Source organism: Periplaneta americana, chromosome 13 (assembly GCF_040183065.1).
Source record: "Periplaneta americana isolate PAMFEO1 chromosome 13, P.americana_PAMFEO1_priV1, whole genome shotgun sequence".
Lineage (NCBI taxonomy): Eukaryota > Metazoa > Arthropoda > Insecta > Blattodea > Blattidae > Periplaneta > Periplaneta americana.
This window is the reverse complement of record NC_091129.1, coordinates 10,784,982-10,809,660: the sequence shown is the minus strand read 5'-3', so window position 1 is coordinate 10,809,660 and position 24,679 is coordinate 10,784,982. Positions and strand designations below refer to the sequence as shown.

General features: G+C 34.1%; 1 protein-coding gene across 4 annotated transcripts in view; it reads right to left on the bottom strand.

The window, feature by feature from the left end:
* Positions 1–19,458: 19,458 nt before the first annotated feature.
* LOC138711741 (calmodulin-like) overlaps positions 19,459–24,679 on the bottom strand; it is a 454,283-nt gene continuing 449,062 nt past the window's right edge. For all 4 annotated transcript variants that reach the window (XM_069842907.1, XM_069842908.1, XM_069842909.1 and 1 more), the window contains one exon: positions 19,459–23,449. In XM_069842907.1, the coding sequence (XP_069699008.1) occupies positions 23,358–23,449 (92 nt within the window). In that variant the 3' untranslated portion in view covers positions 19,459–23,357. The remainder of the gene's footprint in view (positions 23,450–24,679) is intronic.

Sequence of the window (24,679 nt, the reverse complement as noted above, 5' to 3'; positions counted from 1 at the left end):
GTGTCATTTTGAAGCTTGAAATGTCCCCCAGTTCCTGACAATGAGTAAAATAACATTAATGTAGTTAATAATTATCTATGGATTTTTTACATGATATATGCAACATAAAATATTAGTATAAGTTACATATATGGTAATATTTAATTAATATAAATGAAAATAAAAAATAGCTCTATGTCAGGCACTAAAGAATAGTTTTAGCTATAAAACAGTGAAAAAACTGTGGCTCTATCTTAAAAACTGCATGAGCTATCATGTTTCAAGTTGTATGTCAAAATTATAAACAAAATAATTTTTATAAACAATTTAGACATAATTTCAAGGGATCTGTTCACTTCATCCTCTTTCTGGTACCATTCTCAATTGTATAAAAATTTTACAGAACAAAATTATACAAAACAAAGTTTTTTGTATGTAAAGGTGTACATATACCTGTCATTATGGAAATAGACTTAAACATTCAGCGAAATATATTTAAAACAAAATTAATAACTATAACTAATTATACATCTTGATTACACAACTTTTAACACTGTATCACTTCGGAATATGTATGATAAGAACTTTCTTGTGTTAAATATTATTAACGTACCTTGTTAACATGTTTCGACCTATTTTCGGTCATCTTCGGAATTGGTCGTTGTTGGTCTTGGCGCCTCTTTTTTCCTGTGTGGGTGCGTTCGTAGTGTAGAGTCAAAGAGTGTGTGTATTTTGAAATTGACTCTACACTACGAACGCACCCTCACAGGAAACAAGAGGCACCAAGACCAACAACGACCAGTTCCGAAGATGACCGAAAATAGGTCGAAACATGTTAACAAGGTACGTTAATAATATTTAACACAAGAAAGTTCTTATCATACATATTTCGAAATATAACTAATTTATTGGCCTCTATTTAGACTAAGACTCAACTCATATGGACCACATCACAACCACACCACAACCACAAAACAGTGGTCCACTTGTCGGCGGTTAAGAATTGGTATGGAATTAGTATGGAAACAGATGATGGTAACTTTCACGGACCACAAACTGAAGTCACTGTCGACGTCTGTAGTCGTGAGTGGTCGGTATCACCCACTGAATAACCACAGAATATTGTCACTGTTGGTGGTCGAGAGCAACTCACACAGTGCGACACGCCGACCACACGCTGCTGACACTGTATCCTTGGAAACGACAGACGCTTTCTTGGCAAATAGCAAGCTTGCAGTGTAGTTATTTGGGTTATCTATCTATCTATACTAATAATAAATCTGTAGCCAAAATTTTTCTGGTAATTTTCGATTTTCCAAAAATAATTGGTGTTAACACGTATAATTAACCATCCTGAAACCGAAAATAGCTTTTTCGAAATGTTTGTTTGTATGTCTGTCTGTCTGTCTGTCTGTATGTTTGTTACCTTTTCACGCAATAATGACTGAATGGATTTTGATGAAAATTGGAATACTATAAATTAAGTTCGTTATAACTTAGATTTTAGGCTATATGGCATTCAAAATACATTATTTAAAAGGGGGGTTATAAGGGGGCCTAAATGAAGTAAATCGAAATATCTCGCTTATTATTGATTTTTGTGAAATATGTTACATAACAAACATTTCTTTAAAAATGATTTCCGATAAGTTTCATTCATTGCAAAATTTTGATAGGATTGATATTTAATGAGATAAATGAGTTTTAAAATTAAAATACAATGCCATCTAAGGCGGTATAATGAAATGAAAACAAATGACTTCGTCTATAAGGGGCCTTGGATAACAATAATCGAAAGCTATGAAACATAGCTTAGAGAGGATGTTTCTATGTTTGTATGAAGTAATATCGGAAGCTAAATTAACCGATTTGTATAATGAATTATTATTTCACCATTGGAAAGTGTAGTTTCTCTAGATGGACATAATGCTATAATGTTATTACAGTAACTTCTGAGTGAATCGAGGAAAGGTAAGATTAAAATAGCTTCTTATGCACAGAAAACGTGATAGGCTATTCTGTATATTCGTTTATTTAAAGGGGCCTGAATTAAATAAATTGAAATATCTCGCTTATTATTGCTTTTTGTGAAAAATGTTACATAACAAAAGTTTCTTTAAAAATGATTTCCGATAAGTTTTATTCCATGCAAAATTTTGATAGGACTGATATTCAAGGATATACAAGACTTTTAAAATAACAATATAATACATTTTCACCGCCGCCTCAGATTATAGCGTTGTTGTTCCTGCAGTAATTCCTATGTGCAAAATATAAAATTTTTGAGTAGGAAGAAAAAACACATTTATTCATTCCATGGCAATGGTACATAGGTGATCGTGAATTCTTACACTTTCGAAAGAAAGAAATATAATTACATATCACTATATATGCTGTATCACTATTTAAGTTATTTGAAGGGTTCAAAACCATAGTGGGCTAAGCGCCATTTACTGAAGACGTAGAAAACAAGGGTTAAAATTAAGTTATTACCATAATTCAATGGAAACATATAGCAAGTAATATAAAGTATACACATTAAAACTAAATAATATGTCAATCTTCATTAAACTATGATTGCTTGTAATAACAATTAAGAAACATGTTAAAGAAATTGTCATTGCACCAAATGAGTGCTTTTGGGACCAAAATGATCGCATTTTAATTATTTAAATACAATTTAAATTAAGTAACATATTAAACGATTTGTCCTTCTATCAAACATGAATGTTCCATGGATCAAATGTCCTATTTTAATTATGTAATTACTTTATATTTATTTCTAACAGGTGCAGTGGAGCGCACAGGTATGGCTAGTAATTAATAATCTTAATATTATATAATTTAAAAATGGACCTGTGTTTCCGATATGGACTCCAAGCAGCCACAAAAAAGAAGTCCTCATGTGGTCAGTTCCGCCGACAGCACAATCACACAAAAACTGCAAAATAATCTCAAAGTTGTGGTCCGTGTGAGTTGAGCCTAAATTTAGCTAATTTCTTCCTATTTCTATTACCATCAGTACGGTACAAAGCTACAATCAGATGAATAAATTAAAACTCTAGTGAATACAATGGTCCAAGAAAAGAAATTTGCTACTGTCATAATAACACCTACAAACAATAGTGCTGAAGACATAATACCTAACCTAGAACAATTAGTTTCCTATAAGAGACAAGTCTGTAGAAGATAACTAAGTTGTCTATAGACTACTGCCCGAACCTACACCCTAGTGCATCTGTCTGAAACTTCTCAAGCATAACATTGAAATTTAAGAGCAAGACAATAACATGGAGCAACCATTTGAAATACATTTCTGAAAAAGCTCGTAAAAGATTCTAAAAAGACTAGTAGGAAAGAAATGGGGATGCTCTAGGAATACTTTGAACACTACATACAAAATGTTTATACAGCCAGTGCTGACATACTGCGGAGAAATTTTAATTACTTCACCTTTCATAAACGACATAGAATATGTTCAAAACCAAGCCCTCAGACTCATTACTGGTGGAATCAAAACAACTCCAATAGATTCTATGAGATTCCTCACTAATATTAACAGCATCAAAATGACAATAGAAGAAAAAGCACTGATTCAATATGAAAAACTTATCAGATTACCAGGAAACAATTGGCATTCATACAGTCCTCTCTGTAGATTGAAAACTCAAAAAAGTTTCATATCCATGGTTCAAGAACTAAAACAGAAAATCAACATCCTGAATTTAACAGAAAACTTACAAATTAAACCAAACCCTTTAACTCTATTAAATATAGTGTAGCCTATAATTTAATTTAACAGAAGAAATACTGAAATCAGAAGTAAACACTGAAACAATGAAACAATTGTCTTTAGAGACAATTAATATTAGGTACCCTCCACAAAACTGGCTTCATTTATACACCAATGGATCCTTGATCTCCAGGGAACAAGGTGCCGGTGCAGGTGTCACGTGCTGTCTCTTCTCACTTTATGGATCTCTTGGATATGGAACAACAAGTTTTGATGGAGAAATCATTGCAATAAGTGAAAGTCTCAGGAATCTTCTATGCCACATCAATAAATTTAAGAATGCAGTTATATTGTCAGATTCCAAAGCAGCTATTCTATCAATAGTCTCTAAACACACACCTTCATCTCAAACAGCAGAAATAACTAAAATGCTCTCTCAATTAATATCACTCAATAAAAGAATTGTATTCCAATGGATACCATCCCATTGTGGAATCCTGGGAAACGAGAATGTGGATGCTTTAGCAAAGAAGGGCAGCACTGCTACTTACAGACCTGTTACTAAATCTATGTATTACTCTGTGAAAAGATTTATTAAATCTACATACTTAGACTTCAACAAACAAAATTTGATAACACAATCACAAGGGAAAAAATGGAACTCTCTGCATCATAATCCACAGTTAATTCCCGATTTACCACGAAAATCGTCTGTAGCTGCATTTAGATTGGCAACAGGCCATGACTGTTTGGCCAAACACCTGCATAGAATTGGAATATGTCAGTCCCCTAACTGCCCATTGTGCAACTCAAACCAAGAAATGGATTCGGAACACCTCAAAATCTGTGCTTCAGTGGCTGACCATGATAATATCTTTGAAAAATATTGGAGTGCAAGAGGTCAAATGACTTTATTGTCAAACGCCTGGCATTAGAAAACAACAACAACATAATTTACCAATCTTAGCAAACCATCTGTTGTAATTATTACAGCATTCATAGATTCATTTGACAATGGTCACACAATATTGCATGCATTTTGTTCCATTTATGCAGCCAACTCAAAAATGTATTGAAGTATTGGACATGTTCATAATTTTCCCCTGAAATGGGACACATTAAGACGTTATTTAATCTCTTGCCCTTATCTGGGGTTTTTACATTCGCAGTCTCCCACCAACCTAATATAATTAGAATGTGTAATGCAGTTTCCTTACTGTTGTTTATTACATCATATTTCTTACCTGTAATTTTCAGACCTTGAATTATATTTTCATTTAAAATTTGAAGCACAAGTTTAACATTTTGCCATTCCATTGAAGATGGGTGTAATGCCTTCATAGTTAGTCCACAGACATATTTTACAAGTCTGTCACACTCTAATTCTTGTAGTTTTCTAACACTTGCAAAAGAGGCAGTGTTTATGTGTTGATTTTCTGACACAAAATCAAGAAAATTCATACAAATTTGTTTATATTTTTGGTTAAGCCAATTATTTCTGATGAATTTTAAAATGTACATCGAATCAAAAACAAATAACATAGGCTTGCTCTCATCAACAGGATATGGATACACACATTTTAGCTCTTTATTTTGAGAAAACAGCTGAATATATTTCCTGTTGATGCTATTGTTATCTCTATTTATTTATTATCTAAACGATAACAGCTCCCTGTATTAACAGGCTGCCACAGAGACAGAGCATATTGAGCAATAGGCAGTTGAAAGTACAAATAATATACATATGTTTAAGTTGAAAGGAGTCTTACAACAACGACAAGACATGACTGAATAAATAAGTAGCTACTAATTAATTAGTTGAAGATCACTGTTGACCGTAGAGATGGTTGCGGAGTATAAATATTGATCCTCTCAGAGCTGCAAGAACGATGTCATCAATTGCCTTCCTCTGTAGGCCGAAACGTTGTCAGGTCTGGAAGAAGAAACCGGGAATAGTTCTGCGTGCTCCAACCATAAGGCCTATTACTTCAATTTGTTGTACACCGTATTTGTCCATGAAATATGGAACGGTACGTACATAGATGTCGTTTTTTCCCCTATTTACATCTTCAAGTTGGCTCTTTGTTTTTCAAATCTAACGGTGGGATCGATGATGTAGCCATTGTTGTTATTTGGTGGGATGGCAATCATGTCTATTCTTCTTGTACTGCCATTGTCTGCCAGTCCGTGAACTTCTTCGAACACTTGAAAATTTATTGATCTAAACTGTTCGGCGATCATCGAATGAATTCTATGGTGTCATGAGTTACGGAGTACTTCACCTTGCAAACAAGGGCCCAGGACATATGCAAGTGTTTCTGGCTCTCTGTGGCATCGCCGACAGATAATATAAAATCCTATTTCCTCCATGTCTATTATCACTTTCTTCAGAATTGCATATAGATTTTCTGTACACACGGACTTCACTTCCACAATATGTAAGCTTACTATGTGTACATGTTTAAAACTTGATAAAAAGCTGGAGAACATTAAGCAGTGTGCAATAGCAGAGTATAGGAATTCAATTTTCTTTCTATTTTACCAAAGATAGTCGAAATTCATATCAAATCGAAGCTCGTGAAATTCCCTTTAAAATGAGGTGTAAAACAACACCGTAGGGCTTGTAAAATTGGAGTTATTTAGGATTGAAAACGTTAGTGCAAACTGAAAAACGTGTCATTTTGAATGAATTATATCAAAACCTAACAAGATACAATTTTTGTAAAAATGTATTTTAATTTAACAAGATACAGTTTTTCTAAAAATGTATTTTAATTTAAACTTTGGCGAGAATGATTCCTGAAAGTTTAATAAGGCCGTGTCTCAAAGCTCAAGTCCATACTACACACTAGTGACTAGCAACTAGGAGACTTGTAAACTACACACTAGGGAGCTTCGGACATGTATGCTTGAAACATGGCCTTCTTCATAGACTATTTTTCTGAAAACCATAACATCACAATGCAGGACTGAATTAAGAAGGCAGTGTCCTAATGCAGTTTCATTAAGAGTTATGTGGAAAAGATGAGGGCTTATTATAATACAATAATGTTTAAAACATTGTACAGAAGGTACTAACAATGTCATTGTTCAAAGTTAACATGTTATTCTAGATATTTATATTATTTCACTTCTAAAACATTTTTGATTTCATAACCCCAATTTCTGATGAGGTATCCATGTTTATTTAGTGAACAAGTCAGCAATCAAGCAAGCATTTTCGTTTACTAGCTACTACGGACTTGATTGCTATGCACTATGCAGCTTTGGATCATAACTTCTGATGCCACATCCGGCTATTTAGTCAACAATCTAGTTCACTTCAGCTGCAAATGTAGCTTTGAGACACGGCCTAAAAATCTGAGGAGGTCTGGTTGGTTTGGCATGGAATGACACGTGTAATTTAATTTTTGTTATTAAAATCGTAAACATATATAACATTATTCAAAGTACCGGTATTAATGTCAAATAATGAACATATAACTTAAGAAAATACTATTAAACACTCAATTTATTACACGTTACTTATGTTTTGCAACAAAAGTAACATCTTGCAGTTGGCATGGTTCATGTAGATGGAACAAAACTATCAATTCTTGCAAGCAAGCAATATTTAGCCTTGTTAGGATGGTTGTCAGCTGGCTCAATCTGGGGCTGATTGGTTTGGAGTCTTAAGTGCTCTCTTTGGGCTCAGATTTTTATTATTTTTCGTGGTGTTTTAATTCCTAGGGAATACAGGGATCTATCTCATATGCAGACGAAACAGTTCTCTACACCAGACATTATAATATTGTTTTTGTCTGTCAACAAATGCAAGCAGCTCTAAATTTGCTTACACAGTGGTCTACAAAATGGCGAATAAAGATTAATGGAACTAAGTCACAGGCAGTGAATGATTTTCACTAAAAGATTTCCACACTTTCCAGAAGAACTCACAGTTCAACAACAAAAAATACCTTTTAATTCGGCTGTAAAATATCTCGGTGTTCACCTTGATAGAAGACTGACTGACAGATAACATATAAATTTAATCAGAGGCAGAGCTTTTCAACGTTTCATGCTGCTATATTCTCTCTTTAAAATCGCATCTCTCTTAAAGTCAAAGTTTTATTATACACTTGTTTGATCCGTTCATATATGTTAAATACCTGTGAAATTTGGTCAAATACTCATATACGTTATATTAAAAGACTGGATGGAATACAAAGATCATTATGTAGGAACATTTCAGGAGCAGACTATGATATCAGTAACTACTGTTAACTATATGAGTCACTAAATATAATGTTATTTGGGACTCCACTTGCGTTGACACTCTAGCTCCATCTCACTTGCCGATTACGTCCAGATGCGCAGCATCTGCTGCTGAATTAGCCGTGAAGAAGAAAGTCAATAAATATGCTCATCTTTTAGACAATTATATCTTTGTCCCATTTGCTGTCGAGACCCTCGGTCCTTGGAGTCATGATGCTAAAGTTTTGGTATCTCAAATCGGCCAAATTTTGATCTCCATTACTGGTGATCGCCGTTGCACTACTTATTTGCGTCAACGCTTAAGTATTGCTATTCAACGCGGAAATGCGATGAGCGTTTTGGGTACTCTTCCAGAGTCCAGCCCTTTGGACGAACTTTTTCTCCTGTAAAATTTTTTATCTCTATGTAAATGTTTATATTTAGCTTTTATATATGTGTAATTGTAACTGTGAAAATATTGTTAATCAAATAATTTTTTTTTCATAAGTGTATATTATTTTTGGGAGTGTTTTTTGTAAGTAATTATATGAGGTTGTTATTGATATCCTGATAAATTATTTGTACGAATTACGAATTTTCTAGTGTCCTGAACGAATTTTCAGAAACAATATAATATTTTGGTAATTAGTAAGTTGTGTCAAACGCTTGCTGTTATTTTGGAACTGTTCTTTCGAACTAATATTTTCTTGGAACCGAAACATTCGGAAAAGTTCTGGAAAAAGAACGACCAAATATCACGAGATGATTGCAATAATTCAGGAATTCCAGAAATCAGATGTGCAGTTAAGTGCACGGATCGCCGGTCTGTGAAGACTGCATTGCTCTTACCCATTCTTAGCTGGAGGGGTGTACAATAATCTATTCTGCGCTTCTAGGGTTGGATTAAATAGACATTTGGACAATAAAAAAAAATGTTATTTAGTGATTATATTCAAAATGTCATAAATTTATAAAATCTGCAAGAACACATCCAAATCCACTGCTCAATACCTTAGTCATTTCTCATGTTTAAATGTCAAAATGAATTAATAATTTCTTGTAAAACACTTCACTCTTGGTGAAAGTGTTTGAATGTAAATGGTATTTTTTATACTGAATCATGTATCTACGATATTACATATACATTTTGTAAAAGGCACGACTCCATTTTGCGACCTGGTACTTAAATAAATTTACATTTCTGGGGGAGGAGGGTGAGGGGGGGGGGAGAGAGAGAGTTAAGAACAACGAAAAATAAATAAATAATATGATTGAGGTTAAGAAATGTTGGGAAATGTTTAGCTTAAATTTTAACAGACAAGATATAATATATATCTCAGTTTTCAAGTTAAATTCATAAGAGGTAGGCCTACCCATAATATCAAAGCACAGAAATGCATAAACTTACTTTGACTGGTACAAAATCAACAATAAAGCACAATTTGTCTGCTTTCTCTTGCTGTTAGCTGTGAAGCTCATGACATGGTTACTGTAGACCACTGATCAAAGAGTAGGCCTACTTGGTAAGTCAAAATATGATAATATCCTGTTTTCTTTGGAAATATTACATTTGCATCTAATCTCCCTGTTTTTCAAAACAAAATTTTTACGATCAGCTGTTAATGCACCTTGGTACATAAGAAACAATCAGTTACACACTGATCTTCAAGCTCGACCAATAAAAGAACACATTAGAAATCTTTCCCATGATTTTTTTCTTCTGTTTACCCCTTGCTCCTCTTACTGAAATCTTCAATCTTGGCCATTACCAACAGGACTTTAACTTCATCTTCGCATCCATAACAGAATCCCAGCACACACATTCATTACCAATTTTGCAAATTCTTAATTAAACAGTTAATCTTGAACAGCTCATTCTTTTACACTTTTTCTTCTAAATGTTAAACATTTTAGCAAAATGTTCATATAGAATCATTATTTAAAATCTATTAGTACGATCCTATTACAGTAAAACCCCGATAAGACGCTGTTCAAGGGACTGGGTGTAAACCACGTATTAGGCGGGTATAATAATTTTGACTTATATACGGTATCTATTAGCATTTTTCTTTATTGAAATACATGATTCATGAAAGGTAATACAGTATTACTCCATTATGTAATTACTGTACTGTACGTCAAAGACATACAATATGTACTGTACTTGATTCTTTCGAAAAAAAGAAAAAGTCATTTATAGTTGTTTGCCGTGTGTGTGTACTCCAAGTCCTCATGTTTACCACACTTCAGTTTCTGCGATTACATCCTCCCAACGTCACAGCTGTAGTGATTGAGTCGCGATTTTTTATTATCGTTCTTAATGTCGATGATGGGATTCCTAATGAATCAGAGAGTTGTTTCTGAGTAAGAGTACTGTTCTCATCGTACTTTCGTAAGATTTCCAATTTTTCCGACACAGAAAGCGCTTTTTGTTTAACACTCATTGTAATGACATTCACAGACACTTCAATACACAAAGGACAACAAACTGCCCAGCAAAAATTTCCAGAATTTTATTACGGCCAAGTGAGGAATGCTGTTTGAGAGAGAGGGTTAGCAACAGGGTGAGGTATTGTAACTGTGTGTAGGCTTTAACCACGCAGATAAGGAGTTGAATAAGAGAGCATAACAAGAGGGTGGGGTATACTAAGGTATGAAGTATGAAGGTTTAAATGTGCAGGTAAAGGGTCGAATACCAATATTTTTCAGGTTAATGGCACCAGTGAGTTCAATGACCAAGATGTTTCATTGCTGTTACAGTACATTTCTGAAAATTACATCGAAAATATTCCACAAAAACAGCGTATTATGCGGGACTTGAGTGCAACAAACGGGGTATTTTATAAAGGCGTTATATATGAAATGTACAGGAACCGGACAAAAAAAGCGTATTACACGGGATAGCGTAATAAACGGGCGCGTCTTATCGAGGTTTTACTGTATTACCATTTATATACGTAGGATATGGGGTGGGGTGTCTCTCTATGGTCTTTAATCTCAGAATTACCAGCACTGTTGTTTTAAACATAAGTTGTAAGGCTTTTAGAGCTGGAAAGCACAATTAGAGACATTACAACACTATCATTATAAGAAGGTATCGTTACTTCACCTTCAATACTGAACATTGCTGTAGTTGGGACAGTACAGCCTAAAAATTGAGCAGGTTTTGAGCATACTTACAAAGTTACAGGAATTTTCTCCTACATGATTGCTTGACATTGCGCCAATCATAGGCTAGAACTGGCAATCCATGACACGAGAGATGAGGTTTAAGGTCTTACTCATTTCCATTCTTCCTTCGACAAAATTTATTCCTTCTATAGTATGTGCAGCAGAACTAAACAAATTGGGAAAAGTGTTTTCGATCAAATGGGTAGCTTTAAGTGCTAAAACCGTTATATCTATTTGGAATAACTACAAATCTCTAGTTAAACTTTGATGGAAGCTTCAAATGATAAATTCAGTGATTCCAAAGAAAGTGATTGATTAAATGGCAAACTTACTAGTGTGAATTATATAACCATGTGTGGCTTACAGCTGTTTCGGTGTATATTGTACTTCATCATCAGAGCCTACTGGATCTCGGTGTCATCTTGACATCGCTGCCCCAAAAAGAAGAAAATTAAAGAAATACATTCTATGATTGAGCAAATGTAAAAGCTTGTAAAAAATTAGTTATTTAATGGATTCCAGCACAAAAGTCGATATGCTAGCTAAAATTAAACAAAAAACAACAACTGCATTCTCTTACGAATCAATAAAGCGAATAATAAAGAAGAAAATGAATAAAAATTGTCATAGGTTGATGAATGAAGTAAACTTAAGGATCTTGTAGAGAACCCCAATCAAATTTGAAGGGTACACAGGAATAACGATCAAGGTCCATTTTAGAAAGTTTCGAGAAAAACGAATTTTAAAGTTTAAGCACTTAATACTTAGTTATGTGTGTATTTAATAGAAATTGACGTAGTGGAATGTCAAGAACGATGATTTCTTATTACTAGCTAGACCACATGATAGTACTTCCTTTCCACTATAAGATAACATTATTAACTCAATTTCGATTTTTGATGGACCTTGATCGTTTTTCCCGTGTACCCTTCATTTCTCAATTGTCTTGTAAAACTGCTGTCTCCATGTTTTGTCTTTTTACTGGACATGATTGTCTAAGCAAACATCTCCATAGAATTGGCATTGCCCTCTATGCCTTAACCATGAAGAAATGAATACGGAACATCTGAAGCATTACGCAGCACTTCAGAATTTTCAAGAATCTCCTGCAAATATTGGGAAGCAAGAAAGAGAATAACTTGACTGTTAACTCTTCAACATACATAATTTTCTTTCCACAGATAGATATTTCTTGTTAGACTACTACATTTATTTAGTTTCAGATACGTTTCAAGCTATACCGGTACTTTTTTTTTTCGGCAGTGACAGTGGCAGCAGCAGTGGCGGTGGCGGTGGTGGTAGAAGTAGTAATAGTAGTAGTAGTTGTAGTCAGTGGCGGCTCGTGGGTATTGAATTAAGGGGGGCTGCATACAAAAATAAACCAAGCAACTTACTTTATTTAAAGATTAGTTCCATGCGCCTTATCTTGTTTAAATGAGACAGGCTCATGTTAGTAGATTTACTGGCATTTAAAAGAATCCTACAGACAAAATTCTGGGCGACGCTGATATAACCCCTGCTGTTGCGAGTGTCGTTAAATAAACCATAATTTAATTTTTATATGCAGATTTGAACCTTAGAAATATCTAACTGGCGATGTTGTAGTTGGTTGTATAATATATCTACATAATACATCAATAAATGAAAAAAATAACTGAGCCAGAAATTGAATTCAGGATATTCAAGAGTACGCACCAGGGCGCTTGCCTCATTTATTCTGATGTTAGATGTTTTAGATTCCATTATGGTCTGAATACATTCTAGCAATGGCTCCTTCTTCCCATGAACAACATTTAATGTTCTTATTTTAAATCCATCTTGTTGCCCCAGCTGATGGAATTGTCTTTGAAACACATTAATCTAATACAGATCGAGAGAAGAAAGCAGGGATACTGGATAAATTATCAAAAAATACGCGAGCCTTTGTATTTTGTTTAGCGGCACTTTCCATTATGAGATTCAACTGATGGGCACTTAATTTCACATTTCTCCTGAATTGTTAAGGTACTGAACTGAATAGACTGTAAATATTGCACAGAATTAAACATTGTCGCACTTGTTATACTCACAACATTAAAGAAAATGTATTTAAAACTGCGCGCTACTGACAAACTGCTGCAAATTTTGCAGCGCCTGGAAACTCTGGATTCACGGCAAGGGGCAGCAGGGAGGAGGGGTAAAACTAACGCCCAAAGCATCCGAGACGAGATTGGCAGCTCCAGGGGAGGAAGTGGCTTCACCCTATAGTCCTTGTCTCTGGTTTCACTCTGGCAGCACCAGGGGAGGAAGTGACTTCAGTAACGATTGCGTGCATGTCACTGAGACCGAAATGCTTTTAAAAATTCGAGCCGCTAAATAGAGACTGTATAATAAATGTTTTTCACAACATAAAACGAGACAAGAGCCACAAATGTCTGGGGGTGCTGCAGCTTCGAAAGCCGCCCCTGGTTGTAGTAGTAGTAGTGGTAATAATTATTGTAGCTGTAATAGTTGTAGTTCTAGTTGTAGTAGTACAGTGTGATGTTTTAGTCCCTCCACAGTACCGCAGGTAGAATAGCAGTAGGATGATTTCTTTCAGTGTAGTGACTATTGCTACTAAATCAGCTTTACCAGGGCTAAGAGCAAGGTCGTAGAGAATTCCTACTATAAATGCCTGATCCTGTCCCAATGTTTGGATCTGTGAGGGAGCCACTGTTAAGTAATATAAATCAATAGAACTTCCTCATATTGCAAGATTTTATTTCAACATAAGTGAAGATGTGTTACAATATACAATGTGTTAGAGAATAGAAATCACCTTATTTTTGTAGTCATGTACCTTAGTATATTAGAATACTTACACTCTTCATAGTGACATTTTGCACAACGCATGTTTTTAAGTTTTAATATACAAAACACAATAGGAATGTGAACGTTATAGGGTCATTTGGAAAAATTGTAAACAAATGGACGATTGAGAACGTGAAAATTAAAGTACTATTTAGTGAATATTCTGCATGTATTAATATAGTGCAATGTCTCTGACATAGTAATCAGCCACTGTACACTCACCTTGCTTTACAGCATTGTTTTGAATGATGTAACAGACATGACGGAGTAACAGATCTGACAGGTAACAGACATGACAAAGCAATTTCATGTTGTAGTTTGCCGATAAGCTATTAATATTTGACTATAATTGTTTGTTTACTATGCCGCCTTTGCTTATCTTAAAAGTAAATGATCCAAATTCGCACAACATCTCATAGATGAAAATCATGAATTAGCAAACATAAACGAAACCCTGAAAATATTAAAAATCACAAATAATCCCACAATAGAAACAGCTGAACACTTCCACATCATAAAAGAATTCAACTCAGGAAAACCCCTTCTAAATGAACAAATAGCTAACACAAACAATCCACTTTTCAATTTATTTAAATTACTCCCGCCCAAACATACACACACACAGGTCCCACCAATCCCTCCTCCACTTCCGGTATTAGACAACGTAACTTAAAATACTGTGAGCGAGCCCATCACTTTAGTATCAGCCTAGCATCAAGTAGGAGCAGATCAACACACGTCAAACCGTAAGTCATTTTCTCTCGTAACAGTCATTAACCCAAGCAGTTTCAACCAAAATTAAAACAACACCAGCTAAATTTTCAATTCAATTTATTAATATTTATGCATATTGTTACAGACACGCAAGGCTGTACTAAACTTATGGACCCGACAACTTCCATCTTGTATCAGTAATATATATCTATGACTTACATCAATTTATCAACCACAATTGGATGAAACGTTTTAACAACATACATGTTAATAAAATATAGACATGTTAGTGACAAAACGATACTGTGCTTTAATCCGTTGTCAAACATCAAGATCAACAGAAACTGCCCTATTCAACGAAGTCTAAACCGGCAAACACAGCCAACAAGTGTTCAAAGTGTTTTTAAACTTTTTAAAGTGTTTCTACAAAGTGTTCACATTTCTATGACTACATTTATAGTTGTATACAATTCTTAAATAGTTTTATATATTTTAGATTTTACCACATGAACTGCAAGTGATTTTAACCCAACATAACATGTATATCATAGATCAACTTAAGTTAAGTCTAATGCAATCACACTAGTATGACCCGAATATCATCATATTAAGTTCCATCTAATAGGCAAGGTTTTCATTATAAATGTTAATTTAACACTTCACATCTGAAGATGATACACATGTATCGAAAACGTTAATGCAAATCATTTACTTTTAAGATAAGCAAAGGCGGCATAGTAAACAAACAATTATAGTCAAAGACATGACAAAGCAAACAAGCATGTGCGAACCTAAAATGTTTTTGCTTAAAAATCTTCAAAATAGCAACTTAACTACTGGACACGTGTACTATTATGTACTCTTGATCTTGACTTTATATGTTGTTATTTGTGGAAAACACAACACAAACAGATCTGACAGAGTAAAAGTCCACGCTTAGACTAAAACACAAAGCAAGAGTTTGACACACAAACTCGCCAAATCAAAATGAGTGAACATAGCAGTACAATCAAAATGGATCTTTGTGCATCATCTTGGCTTGTGCCGACATCTGTGGGATTTCTTTTTCAACTGTGTATCCATAGGAACAGAATGGTGTAACAGACCTGACTGACTTACTGGACTAGAGTAATTATGTAATCATATTTAAGGAAATATAAACTCAGACATAAACGAAGAAGTTTTGATGATACCAAATGTTTCTTTAATTTTTTTCTCAATTACATTATTAAACAAACCTTTATCTGGACATAATCATGCTCCGTTTTAAAAACTTAACTAGTATGGACACGGTATTTTAGCTGTCAATATGAGAATTTTATTTTATTCTCGTGAAATATTTGACATAAAGGAATATAATTCTTGTGACGTTTACTACATTACACTGGTGGCCATAATTCTGGAAACTTTTTGTGTTTGTATTGAATTGTTATTACATCTGTTTTTATTCACACATTAATACAATTTAAAATGTTACTCGTGACTGAAAGCATCAAACAAACATTGTCTAATCTATTTTTATAGAAAATACGTGACTTTATATCATAATATGTATAAGAAAACATATATTTATACATTAACAGTTAGAAACATTTTCGTGTTATTTTTTCATTCACTCTGTAAACAGCTGGTACTTTGTGGGATAACCTTTATTTTTAGTGACAGCATCAATTCTGCGGGACATTGAGTCCACAAGATGTTTCACTTCTGTCTTGCTGATGATCCGAAACCAGCTGTGGATAGTGGCATCAATGAATTGAGTTTTGCTGCTAGAATTTTTTTTAGACACCATATTTTTTAACCTTGACCATAAGTTTTCAATTGGATTAAGGTAAGGACTATTCCCAGGCCACTTTATCACCTTGATGTTTTTCTGTTGAAACCATTGCATAACACTCTTGGCAGTATGGCATGGATCACCATCTTGTTGAAATACAAAGTCATCACAATTTGGGTGTAAGACAGCAATGGATAATATAAATTTCGCTTCCAGCATATCTTTTCTGCATTTTTTCGTGTTCAAGTTTCCTTAAAAATCTAAAGTCTTCCCACTCCATTGTTGGACATGCATCCCCAGATCATGACAGCAACAGAATGTTTCATGGTTGTGATGAGGCACTCAGGATTCAAAGCTTCTCCATTTCGTCGATTAACGTATTTGGTTCCTTCACTTCCAAATATAGAAATCCTTGTTTCATCTCTTCATATCACTTTCGTACAGTCATCACTGATCCATGATTGATGATTTTTGCACCATTTTACACGATTTTCTCGTTGTCTTTTGTCGAGAAATGGCTTTTTTCTGAATGCTCTTGCTTTCAGTTCATTGTGGAATAACTTCCTTCGAAGAGTTCTCGCAAAAATATTACATCTACTGCTGTGTAGAACTTCCTGTACCTCTTTAGAATATTTCTTTCCATCTTTCAATGCCAATCGACAAATCTGCCTCACATCTCATGGACTTACTTTAGGTTTTCTACCAGTCCTAGGTGGATTTTTACAAGATTTTGTGAATCTCAACCTCTCATACTTTCTGGACGCCAGACACTGTAGCACCATTACCAAGCTTCCTTGCAATTTCCTTGAATGTGTAGCCTTCTTCTCGAAGTATGACTGCCCTACTTCGATTAGAAGGTGTTCAGTCCTTTCGTGGAGCCATTTTGATAAAATTTTTATCAATAAAGTTTGTGGTAAATCAATCAGGTGATAACCAGACGAAATTTTGTCAGACTAATGATTGAAACACACTAATAACGTCCATATTTTATGCTAACTGTGCTCAACAATGCTCCTAATGATTAAAAATAATCTTAAAATCAACAGTGGACCAATTTTTATTACAGTAAATAATGGAAAATTATAATGAAATCTGAAATTAATATTTAGATTTTAAACGATAAGAATATAATTCCACACAAAATGACTATTTATTGTTAAAATATTAAGAATTTAATAAAATGCCTTTATTAAAACTCTATAATTGACGAATCAGTCATGAGTAATATTTTAAAATGTATAAATCTGCGAATAAATACAGATGTTATAATAATTCATTACAAAAACAAAAAGTTTCCAGAATTATGGCCACCAGTGTAGTATTGAAAGTACTCACTGTTAGGAATTTATAACGCTATCGTTATAAATGCAATAATGGGAAGGGTAAGAATTGATGGACATCATTTGTTATATAAATTCTGCAAATGACCCCATAAATAAAAATTAAATTCTCTCTGGGAATAATTAATATAATTTGATTATAAATATATTTTGTTAACTATAACGTGGCAGATAAATTAAATGTTAGTTGTCTGGTGCAAATAATACAGTCTTGGCTTCTGTACATCCTTTATTTTTTCTGTATTTGGATTTACAGTTCGTTAAAAATACAGTAAGTGCCTACTTGCATTGCAGTTTACGCAGAATGCTTAAATATGAATGTACATTATTTAGATTAGGTAATTCAAATTTAAGTAGATAACATTGTCACAAAGAGTATGATTCATTGACCCTTAAATAGTAATAAAAAGCTATATATAACTAGTTGTGTCTTAGTATTATTATTACAGAGGATATAATACAGTGAAAGTGCGTTATTACGGATACGGCTTATAAAGAGAAATCCAGTACTCGGTATATTATTGCATTGTAAAATTGGTCATCTAATAAATATGCTAAAAATTAACATTTTTAACAAGTGAATTTTATGATCAATTTCGCTATAACGAGCATTGTAATTGCAAGAAGTCACTTAATTATTTTTTTATTAATAATCAGCCACGTGGTTAATTTTTACTCGTCAGTAGTGCAACCACTCTCAATGCAACGTTTTGTTCGACACACGTGCTCCAATCATTGAGAAGGTTTGTTGCACTTTCATTCATGTCGGGCAAGAGTAAAAGTTAACTACTGTAATGGATGACATTATTCGTTGTAGATAAACTAACTAAACATCGTAACAGAATTTCTATTATTACAACATTGGTAATAGAAATACGATTTTAGGAATATTTATATACCAATATTTAGTAGTCACAACCAAATTAATACATCTTGATTACACAACTTTTAACACTATATCACTTCGGAAAACGTATTATGTGTCTTTCACGTGTTAAATTTTATATTACCTCGTTAACATGTTTCGACCTGCTATTGGCCATCTTCAGAATTGAATAGCAATAGCAGCAGCAGTTGTTCCTCTATATGGGCACAGGAGCACGTGAACACCTTAAAAACCAACAATAATCGTACATATTACTGTATTAATATTATTACATCTATTACTTTCCAATGTGCAATGACGTTCCTATATTTTTCGTCTCGAGAGAATGTCTCATTCGTGTGTCTTTAAATCTCCATTGGACAGGTTGACAGCAGCTCGCACAATTTTTCTCTAGCAGGGTGGAATAGCCTGAGGCGAGAATATTTTCTGGTTTGTTACAATGGTTACAACAGCTCTGGCTCGCACAGGTCTTAACGTGCTAATGACAGAGAAACAGAGATGCTCTATCTGTCTTGGGTCTGACATCCTGTTCCTTTCTCCCTCTTTCCTCGTTTTCTCTCTTTACTCTTTCTTTTCAAAATACCGTTACGCGCGGGGGTTGATTCTGTTGTCTTTTGTTCAGCAAAATAAAGAAAATACAAGCTGCATTGGTGCATATTGAAAGTTGAAACAGTAACACTTGAAGTTTGGAGACGGACGTGTGTGAAATTGTGTGTTAAATTAAAAGAGAATTAAAATATTCCTTCGCAACACAATGCCAGAAGACCGATTAAGTACACTGGCTATGTTGGCATGGAAAAAAAAACTTGTTAACAACATTAGAGTTATTGATAAGTTTACATCTCTCAAAACTAGGCGCATGGAGTTTCTCTACAAATAAATCTAGATCTTCAACAACAGCAGTGAAGGTGAGTCCCATTAATTAATTTTACTCTACTCTTGTTTAATGGTTTTAATTTTGGTTTATATGAGTAGATTTGGTACATGCATATTAGAACTTGTTTATCTCTGACGTGTGACTCAGCTATACGAGAATATATCAGTGTGTTCATTACCAATATTTTTTTTTTTGTGAACACCCATCCAAGAAAGGCACGAGCCGCCACTGAATAGCAGGACGAAACATGTTAACAAGGTAATATAAAATTTAACACGTGAGAGACACAAAATACGTTTTCCAAATTAATACATTGAAAATCATCTCCATATATATATACACTCTTCTATTGTTCGTCGTCATAAATAAATCGGATTATCTGGTATTTTTCGCTTGAAAAAATTCAAGTTGCTTTATAGTGAGCTATTCGTTAACAGACAGCCATAATTTAAGTCACACAGAAAAAGTGTGCACTCAATGTTGGGTCTTTGACGTCTTGTCAACCCACTTGAGGTATGTGGATATAAAATAGAATAATAATTGAGCCGGGGTCTGGTAGAGTTCGTGGGTAGCTCAGTCAGTAGAGCATTGGAGCACTCAGCCAAAGGTCCCGGGTTCGATACCTGGCCCTAAAACAATTTTTATCTTGAAATTATTCAAGTCAGGTATTCCTGAAAAGTCAAATTGCATCTAGTACAGTGGCGGTGCGTCAATAAGAGCTCAAGAGCACGTGAACACCTTGTTTCCATTAATGCACGACTAGTTTTATTATTTAATACCGTATTGGCGTAGTGGGGATGTATAATATCAGGATCGAGTATTTTAAACTTCCTGCATCTTGCATAAACTTCATCAGTTCACGTACAAGCCGTGCTCTTTTCAAGAAGGTTACAGGAATTTCACGCATGCGCTGGAGAAAATTGTCTTTCGCTGGCCGCTTATGACTCGTCAAGAGCACAAAGCGTTAAGTGAACAGTGAATCTATTCTACAAATGTCAGGTGCATCGATGCCTATCGTTTACGTGCTATATCTCGAGGAGAAAATTTAATAAGTCTGTATTTTAGCCTGCAGGTGTCAGCATCTCACTGTCGGAACGTTTACTTTATGTGGATTTATGTACAGTGCTGCTACGAGAGTGTAGTTTGTGAATTACTATACTTCAGTGTCGGCATATAGCATAGTTTGGCTTTCAAAGACGTGCTGGCTGAATGTGATGGTGGTATGAATTTAAATATCTGTATGGTGGTGTATATTATTTAAGAATAATACTTACTGGCATGTATTTATAGTAATCAATCTATGCGAATGGGATTACAGTACTGGTATAGGCTATAGTGTATCAGTGTGTTGTGAATCAAAATACAGTATATTACTGAACACACGCTTTTGTAAATTGTGTTATGTATTAATTTTTAACAAACATAAACAATGAACTCCGTTCAAGTAATTTTGAAGAGTAAAGAACTGGGTAAACTGGCTTTCCAGGAAAAATTGGAAATAAAAAGACTAGGTTTCATTATTATTATTACTATTATTATTATTATTATTATTATTATTATTATTATTATTATTATTAATGTTGTTTTGAATTTATATACGGTTTTCTTTGACAGTGAAACATTGAAATCGTGACATTTCATAATAGGCTAAAAACGTACTATTTCAAATTCTCTTCGATTTTGGAACACAAAATTGTGAACACACATAATGTTTTATCACGAGCCGCCACTGATCTGGTATTACATTTAACCGGCCTAGTAATAGTACATATTCACTTAGTATGTGGTGTTCCCTGATAGTTTATTTATTCAAAGTACTGTACATTTTATTTACTGAAGTTTGCAATTGCAAGAACCAGAGATTGGATAGAAAACGAAAGGTTTCGGACTTGAAACAAATTCGAGATCATAAATGAGTGTGAAAATATGCGGTTACAAGAATTTTAATAGAGTTATACACGTTTCTTTTCTAGATATACAGGGTGATTCAGACCACCCGTAAGTCATTTATTTCGGAAACTAGTGCATTAAAATTTTCGAGACAAAAATATTTTTTACTAAAGTACATGTGAACTTTCACTTGAGCTTGATTTCATCAATCAATCTTAACAGGAAGTAGGGTCAGTGGCGTATCACTTTAACATTTCTCATTGAAAGAGTAGGAATTAATAAAAACGTTTCCTATGAAAGTTGTTTGTTTTGAAGAGCTCTATCAAATAGTACGAAATTTGACCACTACTCCCATTTGAAATTTTAAACTGATACGCCACTGACACTACTTCCTGTTAAGATTGATTGATGAAATCAAGATCAAGTGAAAGTTCACATGTGCTTTAGTTAAAAATATTTTTGTCTAGAAAATTTTAATGTACCAGTGTCCGAAATAAATTACTTAACTGAGGTCTGAATCACCCTTTGTTTTTTTGTACGTTTTCTCATTGAGAGAGTAGGAATTAATAAAAACGTTTCCTCTGAAAGTTGTTTGTTTTGAAGAGCTCTATCAAATGGTACCATATTTGACCACTACTCCCATTTGAAATTTTAAACTGATACGCCACTGACCCTACTTCCTGTTAAGATTGATTGATGAAATCAAGCTGAAGTGAAAGTTCACATGTGCTTTAGTTAAAAATATTTTTGTCTCGAAAATTTTAATGCACTAGTTTCCGAAACAAATTACTGTTACAGATGGTCTGAATCACCCTGTATAAAATGATTGAATAATTATGCCTGAAGCAGAAACGTAACATATTAAAGACAGTTCGTTATAATGACAACTCTGTAGTGAATTCTGAGATCTCGCTATAACGGACTTTCACTGTGTTTGATGGTATGTGACCAGATTATCATACCTGAATTATGTTTGATCTTAGTAAGGGCGTCTATCTAATTGATACACTGGACTACTACGTAATTACTATTTGCAAAATGATGATTTATTTTCATGTAAGCTCGAAATTCCATTAGCCGTGAATATTAACGATTCAGGAATCTTCATAATCTTCTTGCATGTATGTTTACAATTTACTAGCATAGTAGTTATTTTTAAGCAAATAATTGGTCTTAATTAATCTTCAATGTAACTTATTTCAGTCTTGGAGGGTACTGCAATATGGAGCACTTCTCGCTATATATTTATATAAGTGTTGCACAATTGTTCCAGTTCTACAGAAAGGAATTAGAAATGCCAATGATCAAATAGAAACAAATTTATTACATAAAATAATAAAAAAATTTACAGAACTTTCAACCGAATTTTAAATTGTGATTTGAATGGATTAAATAACTCGTATCATATGTTCTCATTTGTCCAGCACACATAACCTCACACCTACATTTATTTTCTTACGCGTAATCTAGTAATTTATAATGGCATCACATTCATTACATTACATTTGGAAAAAATTGGCACAATTTTTTTTTGGATGCTTAAAATGTATGTTGCTTAATGATTAAAGCACAATTAAGAATATCGAGTGTACGTGCAGTATGGACGTCGGTGAGTGGGGAATGGAAATTTATAGACAAACATGTGGAGATGTAATTGATTGTTAATCGGTTAACAGGTGAAATTTTAAAAAATGTGTTTTCTTGTTTCATGCGTTTAATACATCTTCAGTCAATTGTATGTATAATCATACACGTAAGTTCAACTTTAAAATTTGTAAAGTTAATGATATGGTATAATATGGAAATAGGACATAAAGTATGTAATATGTGAGAATAAAGCGAAAATGTCATATTAATACTGCCACGTAATTTCACGGAATTAAAGCAGCATCTTGTCTTTTGAGGAAGATTGTTTATCGAGATATTTTTCACGGATGTACTATCCCAGCCTCCTCTTTCTCATCTTCCTCTTCATCCAGTTCTTCTTCCTCTCCTGGTTCTCCCAAAGCATGGACAAATTCTGAAAAAAGAAAAAGAATCGATGAATTTAGATTCCCGGATACTATTTTTAAGAATCTCATATAATACTCATTCATTAATTCATTTAGTGTTCTGCCTAAGGGCAGGTCTTTCATTGCAAACCCAGCTTTCTCCAACCTTTCCTATTTTCTCCCTCCCTCTTCGTTTCCTCATATGATCCATATATCTTAATGTTGTCTATGATCTGATATTTTCCATGTTGAATCTTTCGTACACTACTTTTAACACTTGAATAACAATAATTGATTAAATGGCGATCTTACTCGTGTTACTTATGTAAGCATGTGCGACTTACAGCTGTTTCGGTGCTACTTGACACCATCCTCAAAGCCTACTAGATCTCAGCGCTATCTCAACTTCGCTGCCTGTTGTGTGGGTGCGTTATTGTGTTGAAGAGTTGTGTCAAATAGTGTGTGTGTTCTGAAATTGATCTGTGTGTTGAGAATTTGATTAGGGTGTGTTTTAGTGTGTCTATATATTTCATATTTCTATCAATAGTCTCTAAACACACACCTTCATCTCAAACAGCAGAAATAACTAAAATGCTCTTTCAATTAATATCACTCAATAAAAGAATTGTATTCCAATGGATACCATCCCATTGTGGAATCGTGGGAAACGAGAATGCGGATGCTTTAGCAAAGAAGGGCAGCACTGCTACTTACAGACCTGTTACTAAATCTACGTATTACTCTGTAAAAAGATTTATTAAATCTACATACTTGGACTTCAACAAACAAAATTTGATAACACAGTCCCAAGGGAAAAAATGGAACTCTCTGCATCAAAATCCACAGTTGAATCCCGATTTACCACGAAAATCGTCTGTAGCTGCATTTAGATTGGCAACAGGCCATGACTGTTTGGCCAAACACCTGCATAGAATTGGAATATATCAGTCCCCTAACTGCCCATTGTGCGACTCAAACCAAGAAATGGATTCGGAACACCTCAAAATCTGTGCTTCAGTGGCTGGTCATGATAATATCTTTGAAAAATATTGGAGTGCAAGAGGTCAAATGACTTTATTGTCAAACGCCTGGCATTAGAAAACAACAACAACATATTTCATATTGTTGAGTTTTTGGTTTTTGGGTTGTATGTGTAGGATTTCCATGTCTGTATTTATGTTATTGTATGTGTGGTTAGCATTAGTTATGTGTTCGGCATATGTAGATGTAATGTGTAACACTTTTATTAAGCCGCCAAT